At 45.4% G+C, this 10601-nt stretch overlaps 1 protein-coding gene across 1 annotated transcript; it reads right to left on the reverse strand.

Moving 5' to 3' along the window:
* Positions 1 to 6227: 6227 nt before the first annotated feature.
* On the reverse strand, positions 6228 to 10044 carry LOC127614226 (uncharacterized). Its single transcript, XM_052085427.1, has 4 exons — positions 9558 to 10044; positions 9314 to 9406; positions 8958 to 9125; positions 6228 to 7548 (listed from the first exon to the last, which is right to left on the reverse strand). The coding sequence occupies exons 1-4, from the start codon at positions 9948 to 9950 to the stop codon at positions 7363 to 7365; spliced, it is 840 nt and encodes a 279-aa protein (XP_051941387.1). The 5' UTR covers positions 9951 to 10044; the 3' UTR covers positions 6228 to 7362.
* Positions 10045 to 10601: the final 557 nt, after the last annotated feature.

A 10601-nucleotide genomic window follows, 5' to 3' on the forward strand; every position in this document is an offset into this window, starting at 1 on the left:
TGCTACTGGACTCTCGAGTTGTCTAGTAATCTTTGGGACATACTGCAGTAACAGTGTGTGTGTGTGTGTGTGTGTGTGTGTGTGCGCGCGCGTGCCCGAGTATTGTTTTATATTATGGACATTTCCTGCACACATTCTCCAGCTGCACTGTCACTTACTGGAAATACGCTCCTTATTACTCAAGAGTGCTAAAAATACAGCTTCCACCAGAGTAACTCCAAGAGGCCCGAGGAAGTTGTGTCTCATGCATTCGAATGCTGCGAGTGTCGACCTCCACCAAGGCCACAACCATTTGAATTTGTTCATTTGTTACACACCTCCTGCACATGCGGCCATTTAGTTCTCAAGCTGCATGCAGTATTCAGTGAGAAACAAGGTACACAAGTTGACTGTCAAACTAACCATAAAGCAACGAGAATTACAAAGTATTTAAAACCACAAGATACAGGAACTTTGCCTGAAAGTCCGCTTGCTCAAGGGTAACCACCAAAGAAAAGCTAACATATAGCATCCATCTCACTGTGTCATATTGTCTAAGAAAAAGGTTTTACTGCTAATGAAGCTTAATGAGGCACTGAGCTCCGTCTATCCGTCTCGACTCAACTGTATTTGTAGAGCACATTAAAACATGTTTCCTTAAGATGGAACTCAAAGGAAGCAGGTACAATGAAAACAGCAGAGGCCTCAGAATTGAACCCTGTGGGACACCACATGACAGAGGAGCAGTTTATGGAGCATCCAAGCCGAACACAAAATGTTCACTCAGCCAAATAAGACCTAAATCACCCACACTTGAAGGAGCAGCACAATATCCATTGAATTAAAGAGGGCAAAAACTGTTGAATGGGATTGTTATTTTTTTTCTTTTTTTTCCTAATGTGTTTAAGAAACTGGAATGGGTTAATAGCATCTCATCCATTACAATGGGGAAGGATGATTTTTAGAACTGGGTGTGTGAACTTTAATGACGTCACATAACCTTTTGCTTTATTTGTCCCATTTAAATCGTAGAAATTTGAGAGGTTGCTTATCTCATCTGCAATTTGTGTTCCTCCCGTGCCCCACCCACTCGCTGCAGACGTCTGGAGGGCAATAATTAACTCACTTAAGTCCCGCTACGCGTTGACACAGGTGAGCAGCGCTATGGTGGTTAAACACTCATTATTACAACACACATACACGCACGCACACGCACACAAATGTGACAAAGCGCTGAGGCGCGTCTGTCACATTGAGGCCCATTCGGTCGCCATATTCTCGCTGATTGGATAAGGCTGATGCTGGCCCCGTCCATACAATGTGATCAATTTAACACGGTCGTCGACTGGCTTTTGTCAGGGCCTATCTCTCTCTGGCTTGTGACGCGTCCTTCACTCTGAAGCTTATCAGCGGTCTTTCAAGTGCCGCTATTTATTATCTCCCTTCCAAGCTCGTCTTTTACCCTGTCTGAATACCTCATTCACACATAGCCCGTTCACATTTTAGCTTTTTTTTAAGATGCACTTCTGTGCCTTTCGAAACCAGCTATAAGTGCAAAAAAACAACCCCCACACCCTAAAAAAAAAAAAACAACAATCCACGGTGTCATCCAACAATTGTGCAGGGACTTTAAAACTGTAGTGTGCACACAAACACGCCCTTTCCTCAAAATAAATGAGTGTGAGTGCCTCGGCGTGAGCTGTGGCTGACAGCAGGTTCTGCATGTGTGCTTATTGTGTTTGTTTTACTGTTGTCAATGTGTTTAAAATTCATCCGATGGAGCCTTGAGATATGTCTGTGGCTTCCTTTTTCCAAACGTGAGGCCATTATAGTTAATAAGTACTAAGAAAATATTGATAAATATGACGAATGACCACTGTTGTACATTAAAAAATATATGTATCAGTTTGTTTTTGTTTTTTTCATGAAACGTAGATAATACGGACAATGATGTTGCAGTAGCTGAACCGTGATATAGTTGAGGAACGTGGTATGTAAAAAAATCTTAAACCGTCGTAACTGGCACTAATGGAACCCGCGGTGTTAGATAATGACCATAAAAGGAGCTTTTGGGGTTTCCAGATGACCACCTCTCTCTTTTGCACAACAATACGCCGATGTTAGGCTAACCTCCTGCTGACTTAGCCGCAGCATCTGGCAAGCGTTAGGCCTCACCTGAACTCTTTGCGGTGAAATCCGAGCGCCGCTCATACAGATACGGCTGCCAGGCCGCGTGTTTGTCTGTGCGATCGTGTGTGTGTTTGTCTGTGCAGTCAGGGGTGCGAGTACTCGGCGAGGCATTTTGCGAAGCAATGCTGGATTTGGGAAAGCGGAGCAAAGGCGGTGAAATGTGGTCCAGCAAGAGTTTCATTTTTTGACAGCATTCAACATTTTTGATTGAATAAAAATGCACAATTTAATTTCTTCTAAAAATATACTTTTTTTTTTTACAAATGTATAGTTGGAAAATGACTTTTCTTCAAAAATACATTCACTCCCCAATATAAGGAATTCATTTTCATATGAGTTTAATTTCTTCCAATCCTAAATGTATTCTTGTAAAATTAGAATTTTCCTACACCAATGCACATGTGCATACATATCACGCAGATGTGCTTCCGCCACATCAACATTCTAGTTTGTGACCAGTGAACCACATTTAAAAGGAATGAAAGCAGCTGCTTTAATTATGACTGAAGATGGCTATGACGACTCCCACTGCGGCGCATCCCTCCCACTTGTCTGCAAAATTACCTGTCTAACATGCCTCCAGTGAACATAAAATGTGTCGATAATACTGTATAGAATTTAGTGTCATGGTGTTAGATATGTAACATCGAGAGGTGGGTTTTGGGGGGGGGGGGCACATGACATTGACTAGTTTGTGTTTGAATGTTGGATGTGAGCTGTGCCTGACAGTAGCTCCAGGTGCATCAATTGTAGCTCACCATGTGAGGGGATAACAATAACTTAAGTATAAAAACCTTTTAAAAAAAATAATCACTTCAAATGATGTCATGCGGTCTTTTGTCAACACCAACTGACGAGTTAAAAAAGAGACCCCCCCCCCCCAAAAAAAGACCAATGAGACAATAAAAGGCACACTCCCTGCACAGCTGCTGTACTTTTTTTTTTTCCAGAGAAGCCATTTCCTGTCAAAAGTCTGACAAGGGAATAATGATGGCTTTGATTGGGCCCCCAGTTAACGGGAGGCACTTCCTGTTGCTTTGTATTGCTTTCATTGTGAGGCGGCGGGATGGGTTTTTTTGAGGCAGGGTTTTAGGGAAACAGCTGCTGGAGATGACACAGTCAAGAGCATCCCCGTGACCCCCCGCCACCCTGCACACGTATTGTATCGAGTAAATAGTTGCGCATTCGTCTGACATGACATCATTACACTTCGAAAAACAGCCACCAATCGGACTCCAGGTACAGAAAGCAGAAGATCAGATATCCGATTTTAAAAATCAATATGGTTCTAAATATCTTGCATAGGTCCCACAAAACTGTGACTTCAAGACCCCAGAATCTCATTTTGCAATCTTATGCATTCATTTTCTCAAGAAGGCCTGATAAAATGTTTCTTCTTCTTTTCCAATTCCAAGAATGTGCCATAAAAACGAAAACCGGCGCGTGTGGGACATCAGCTCGTGTCCAACACATTACAAACACATGACTTGTGTCTCTCACTTTTTTTTTTCTTTTTAACAACTTTTCTTCACAATCTGCCCTTGTGACGGACTATTCGATGTTCCGTTTGTGGCCCTCGCGCTCCCTTCAAAGGCCGCATTGATGAGCGGCAGACATAAGAGGGAGCGTCCGTTGAGTGCGTGTGCCCGGCAGCGGCAGCAGCAGGGGTCACGGCATCAAATGCCGGGGCTAATTGAACTCGGGGTCACGAGCGCGCATCGCTGATCGTGCGTCCCGCTTAGCGTATCTTGATAACATCACGACCGCAATTTTCACACGAGGAGGAGGAGGAGGGGAAGATAGCTTATCAGTGTTTTTGTGGCATGCTCTCGTTACGGGAAAGCTTAGTACCATAAAAACACGGACATAAACAGGCAATAGGGTGGTACCTCGACATAGGAGTGAGCCAACTTTCAGGTTTGGAGAAACACAGGCTGTTTTATTTTTGTCTTGATTTGTAAGCAAAAAAAAAAGTGAACGATTTTATGACTGAGTGGTATGGAATTGAGGCCAATGCAGACCATTTGGCAGAAAATAATTGCAATCACCGATTCATTGGCTGATTAACCCTTTGATGGACAGTGGTTACTACCGTGGACAGCTTATCATGTTATCAGGTTACAGGGTGCATGATTGATTAAAAAAAAATTAAAAAGAATAAAATTATTTCTTTTTTTGGGGGGGGGGGTTCCGTTGACATTTATAATAAGATGTGTGTTAAAAGCAGAATATTGGACTGTTTTGAAATCATTTGCCCCATTTATTTTACTTTACCACAGTTTCTCACTGTGGTTAATTTAAATGGATACTTGGTCTTAATGTGCGTTTAAAAAAAACTAAAAAAAAACTAAGGAGCCTTAAAGCGAGCAAGCATTACAACTTTGTAGTTTGAATGAAAGTGAATGGAATTTTGATCATGTGTCTGATCTAATGACTTTTGACCTACATGACATGTTGATAAAGAGCCAGGACGCAGACGCAGTCTTGATCAGTCATTAACTGTCTGCCTGTGTGTGTGTGTGTGTGTGCGTGCGCGTGCCTTCCTTTGTGTTCCTCTTTCCTCTATCACACTTCTCTGTAGCGTCACCTCTGACCCGGTCGCCTGACCTCGCAGCTCTCTCGCCTCCTTGCTCATCCAGCTGTGGACCAGGCTATGTGTGTATGTACATGTGCAATACATCCTGGAGAAACAGCGTGCACTTTGACTGACAAAAGTCAGCCACCACGCGCGTTTGTCACCTCTTATCTTGGCTCTAATAGTAATAATCACGAATCACGTGGTCAACTGCAACACAGTGGACCCGACAAAGTCCAACCCAATCTGTTGACATTTCCTGTCTCAACTTTTTGCAACAACAAAAGTAAAGTTTTATCCCGCCCCCCCGGCCCCCCCGGCCCCATTTCACCCTTTAACCCTTGTGGCAACACGACATACCGTCATTAAAAACAATCATTTTTGATTTGTGACGAGCGTCACCTGTGTTTTCCCAATTCAAACCCGATTCCCTGCGCCCTCTACAGGAGAGAGGACGAACAACACTAACTACAACTTGCAAGTGACCTTCCAACCATAAAACGCGTTTCTCATCACTGATTACGGCTAGGCACTCGATAAACTATAAAACCATACAGGAAGCGTCATTCACTCACATATGTCTATTATTTATCGATAACAATGTCTCAAATCTGTGCCCGAGTTATTATTAAAAGATAATGAGAAATAAGAATTCCTATTTCTGGGTGCGTTTGAACCCAAGCGGGTCGCCCGGCACTCCAGCACACAGGGCCTCCTTTTGGTTCCCTCCCATCCCGCTCTCTCGCTCTTCCTCTGCTTCCTCTAGCTCGCTCTCCCCCCTGCTAGGATCCCCACAGCTGCGGCGACCAGGTGCGTTCCGCCCGCCCCCGCCCCCTAACACACACATGCACACACACACACATTAACGGACGCAGCAGGAAACGCCTAATACCAGTTTTAGAATGATGCCACTATGCCAGCTTGTCAGCGAGAAAAGACGACATTGAGCGAAAGTGACAGAGCTCGCGAAAAGGCAGATGAATGAATTTGCGCTAAATGATCACACTTTCAAATGACTCCTCATCCTTACACACTGCTCGGGTCAAATTTGTCCCATTCTGGCATTTGATAGACCCCAGAATGTCATGATCTCATCCTGAAATTCGGTGACTTTTCCTCAAGTGACCCAAAATAGATTCAAATTCTAATGATGACAAATTATTAAATGTCAATGTGACCACTGATGCTGTTCAGTGTCAAATTTGGCCCGTGTCTACTACCAGGAATCTTGAAACCTATCAAACGGAAATTTTCCTCTGGGGGCATCGCAACGGTCTATGGAGCCACCACATTTTCACAGGTTACGACAGAACCTATCCACTTGTCATGCAGTAATCTTAAAACAGTACATGGAGTATATATATATATATATATATATATTTTTTTTTTTTTTTTTGGGCACAGTCCACGCAGGGGAGTTTGAAATAGTCCCGAGAACTGTCTGTGGTTCCGCCACATTGGCACAGATTGCTGCAGAAAACTTTGCAAATAGTCAAAGTGGGATTCTTGAAAAAGTGGAAGGAGATCATGCAACCTCAACATACGGAACAGAAGTCACAAAGACTTAGAGGGTGCCTTGACACAGGCGTGAGATCTGTATCTCCAAAACAAATACCTATAAAATTACACTTTCCCTCTTCCCTGATCATTGATTAATCATCGCTTGATTGACAGACAGGCAATTAAAACATACAATGTGCTTTGAAAATGGAAGGTACATAAGGGTTAAAGTGGAAGTTTGAAGATCACTTTAATAATCTCTCCTACAACCCCCCCAAAAAAGATTGACACCTCAAAAATCACGCCTTCTGTCTCGGATTGGTCGTTTCACCTTGGGTACGATGGTTTATTGCAAAGCCAATGAGAAGCACAAACTGGGGTCAGAGAGGGCAGATTCTTTTCTTTCTCACGGATCATTTTACTCATGCACTACTATCAGGTCATACTGACAGTTGTAAAACAAATATTTGCAAAGTCGCCTTTGACTGAATGTGATGTCATCAAATGTCCAGTTTGAGCAACCTCTCTCGTAGGGATTTTGTCACATAAACAAGTCTCACTGTGTGCAAGTGTGACTTGATGTGTAGGTGGATGCACGTGTGCTCTTATCAAGAGGAGTGCGAGTCTGTGTGTGTGTGTGTGTGTGGAGGGGGGGGGGGGAGTACCGGTTATTTTGGTCTGTGGCTCACCACAGGCCCAGCCGTCTTCTTGCAGCACCGTGACAAGAGGATGTGCAATAATCTAGTTTAAAGCAGTACTCACGAATTGTTAGGTTTGCTAACTCAAGGGCGCCCCCAACAGTAGCGAAGCGGCAAATATGTGTGGGGTAAAGTAAACTCGAGTGCTTCTCAACCTATATCCAGCCAAGGTACACTTTACAATAGAAAAGGGTGCCCAAAAAAATGGACTGAGGTTCTGGTTGATCTTTCAAGAATCAAAAATTAAAATTATAATACATGTATATAATATCACTTTGGTGAATGGATGTATGAAACGAGTGGGGTTCAGTACCTCCAACTGTCCAACCGGTCCGGGCGGGGAAAAATGTGTCATTTGCAACTCAACAAAAGGTAGAGTTTGAATGCATGTAAGATGAAGAGATATGACGCTCATCTTCTTCACGGACTTCTGGATGGAGGACAAGAGCAGAGCGCCTTTATGTGCAGATGGCGTACGAGCCGTTTGGACCAGTGGCAGAACACCTTCAATCTGCGAGACATCTCCACTGAGTAGCGGAGAACGTCAAACGCAGAGGAGACCGTGGGAAGTGACGAACGCTGCGGCGGAAGGGCAATCGCGTCGATCTGAAACCCACAAAGCGGGGATGTCGTGTCAGTGCACAAGAAAGCAAAAACCAAGAGCTGACTGGCTGCAAACACTTTGAAACAATGAATGAAGATGTTTGTTGTGGCTGCACAGTGACCAAGTGACATGGCTCAAACCTGAGGACGATGGTTCCCATCTGGGCTCAGGCTGTCCTCTGCTCCCGCATTCTAAAAGCACGTTAGCGTGCTAGCTTCAGCGAAGCCTCAAAAAAGTTTGTCCCTCTGTGCCCAAACAGTGACTGACGACGAGTCGATTTTTTCATGCCCAGTGCAAGTTTGGCACCGAGCGCAGTCTAACTGTATGCATGGGTGACGTTTGCGCCGTTGTGGGAGTGAGGGCAGCCAGTTTTTCTTCCCGGCCAATGCAAGCGGCTCCTCTCATTCTCTTTAAATTCATTGCAGGAGAGGCGCACAGAGTTTATGACATTGCGGAAGCAAAACTAGACTAGGAGAGTCCGTGCAGAAGATTAAAGCGCACAGAGCATGTTTATAAAGGAACTAAAAGGCAGACCTCCATGGCTGAATGATCCGTCTGTCTGCACCTTGATCAAATCCACCTAAATTTCATTACACCACCAGCGCCACAAGTTAGACCTGCTCCCAGCCGGTCTAAGGTCTAGTCTACTTTCAGTTACCAAATTGTCAGGCGCGCCGCGGGCGTGTAAAAGAAAATTCACAAACATGCTTAACTGGACTTGCAGCGGCAACAAAAATCAGGATGCACCAGTTTTTAATCCTGAGGACAGGTGCGCTTCCTGTGAGAGTCCTGACTGGTGACCGCTCCACCAATTGGCCACATATATTCATTCATTCATCTTCCGTACCGCTTGATCCTCACTAGGGTCGCGGGGGGTGCTGGAGCCTATCCCAGCTGTCTTCGGGCAGTAGGCGGGGGACACCCTGAATCGGTTGCCAGCCAATCGCAGGGCACACAGAAACGAACAACCATTCGTACTCACACTCAGGGACAATTTAGAGTGTTCAATCAGCCTGCCATGCATATTTTTGGAATGTGGGAGGAAACCGGAGTACCCGGAGAAAACCCACGCAGGCCCGGGGAGAACATGCAAACTCCACACAGGGAGGCCGGAGCTGGAATCGAACCCGGTACCTCTGCACTGTGAAGCCCACGTGCTAACCACTGGACTACCGGGCCGCCGGCCACATATAATAATAATATATTATATAAATCATAATAATAAAGGATATCTTAATCTTAACGTGCCCCGATATTAACTGCCAACCTTTCTATTGTTTGTCAACAATTCCTTGTCCCTGCATACTTCAAAAACTATGTAATTGACCTTGCTGTTTTAATACTTTTGAAGGGGACTCTCTGGTGTCCAATGTTAACCTCTCGGTGGTGATAGTCGGTCCTCACGCCTCACCTGAATCAGGGCCGTCCAGATGAGGCTGGCCAGTTGCAGCAGGTGAACACCGGCGGCCCTCGCAGCCTCGGAGGGCAAGCTGACACTTTCTGCGGCTGCCTTGAGCCACTCCACGTGCATTCTGAAGGCCAGAGTCTGCATGTACAGCTGGGACAGAGATTCGTTGGCCTGCGAGGAAAAAACAAACGTGCCACGTTGGTGGTGCAGCCCCCATTGCATTGGTCGGTTTCTACAATTGTGACATGATAGTGGCGGTAACAGTCCCACCACTGTAAATGGGGGAATACTACAAAAAAAAAATGTACTGACTGCCCTTGTGTATGTTTGATGTGTCTGGCAAGGCTGAAATTGCTTACCTTCCATGTTTGGAAGCGAGAAGCGGTGATCGATATGACAGGAAGACTTTGTAGTCGGACATCCAACAAGTCCTCCACAAGCCCTTCGTTGCGCTGAAATGCAAATGGCCAAGTTTCAATTGGGGAGCTTTTCATTGGAACACCAAGCGCGATGAGGAAGGCAAATGAAGAGTAAGATTGAGTATATATTGAGGGGCAGGATGAAGGAAGGAAGGACAAAAAGTATTGGTAGTATTGTTGTGACCACGAGTTGGAGTTGCTCCGCGGTCTCCCTGATGGCGTCTATTTGATGGACAGCCGACTTGAGCGCCTTGCAGAAGACGTCGTTGTGGGCTGGGCGACACTGTCCCGATCGCAGCAGCCCCATCAAGAGCAGCAGGCACAGGAGACAAAAGAAGGAGTCATGGATCACCGCCCAGGAGAAAACACCACATTGATGATAATGCGTCATGATCGCCACACGTGATGAATGAACAACACCGGCTCCTCTAAATTCTACTTTCAAATTACACAAAGGAGTCAAGAAGAAAACACTTGTGTCATCCATCAAAGTCATCAAAAGGACCAAAGTGGGCGTGGCCTCGTGTGTCCTGATGAAAGACGCGTGGTGTAAAATGACCACATCACCTCTCCCCATTGAAATGGACGGAAACGCGATGAATCCGTTACAGCCTCCCCCCCAAAAATCCCGGGAACATTTTTTTTTGTAATTTGTTTTTAAAAAAAATGAAATTAACACAGGCGGCCCGGTAGCCCAGTGGTTAGCACGTGGGCTTCACAGTGCAGAGGTACCGGGTTCGATTCCAGCTCCGGCCTCCCTGTGTGGAGCTTGCATGTTCTCCCCCGGGCCTGCGTGGGTTTTCTCCGGGTGCTCCGGTTTCCTCCCACATTCCAAAAAATATGCATGGCAGGCTGATTGAACACTCTAAATTGTCCCTAGGTGCGAGTGTGAGTGCGAATGGTTGTTCGTTTCTGTGTGTCCTGCGATTGGCTGGCAACCGATTCAGGGTGTCCCCCGCCTACTCCTCGAAGACGGCTGGGATGGGCTCCAGCACCCCCCGCGACCCTAGTGAGGATCAAGCGGTACGGAAGATGAATGAATGAATGAAATTAACACTTTTTAGCACAGTTAAAAAGTGTTGAGTTACGCGTGCTGGATGGTGGCAGCGGATTCAATTCCTTTCGCAACAAGCAGCAGTTTAGCAGATAATTATTGGGTATTGTTCAAAAAAGAAGCGGCAACCTGTTTTATGCCAGTCTCAGCTAACTGTCAAACATAACGTACAAC

This window comes from Hippocampus zosterae, chromosome 14, assembly GCF_025434085.1.
Source record: "Hippocampus zosterae strain Florida chromosome 14, ASM2543408v3, whole genome shotgun sequence".
Classification (NCBI taxonomy): Eukaryota; Metazoa; Chordata; class Actinopteri; order Syngnathiformes; family Syngnathidae; genus Hippocampus; species Hippocampus zosterae.

Coding starts and splice junctions, on each gene's coding strand:
- LOC127614226 (XM_052085427.1), bottom strand. CDS start 9,950: ATGGGGAGAGGTGATGTGGTCATTTTACACCACGCGTCTTTCATCAGG. Junction 9,407..9,557: donor CGGAGCAACTCCAACTCGTG/GTCACAACAATA, acceptor TTTGCATTTCAG/CGCAACGAAGGGCTTGTGGA. Junction 9,126..9,313: donor CTCGCTTCCAAACATGGAAG/GTAAGCAATTTC, acceptor TTTTCCTCGCAG/GCCAACGAATCTCTGTCCCA.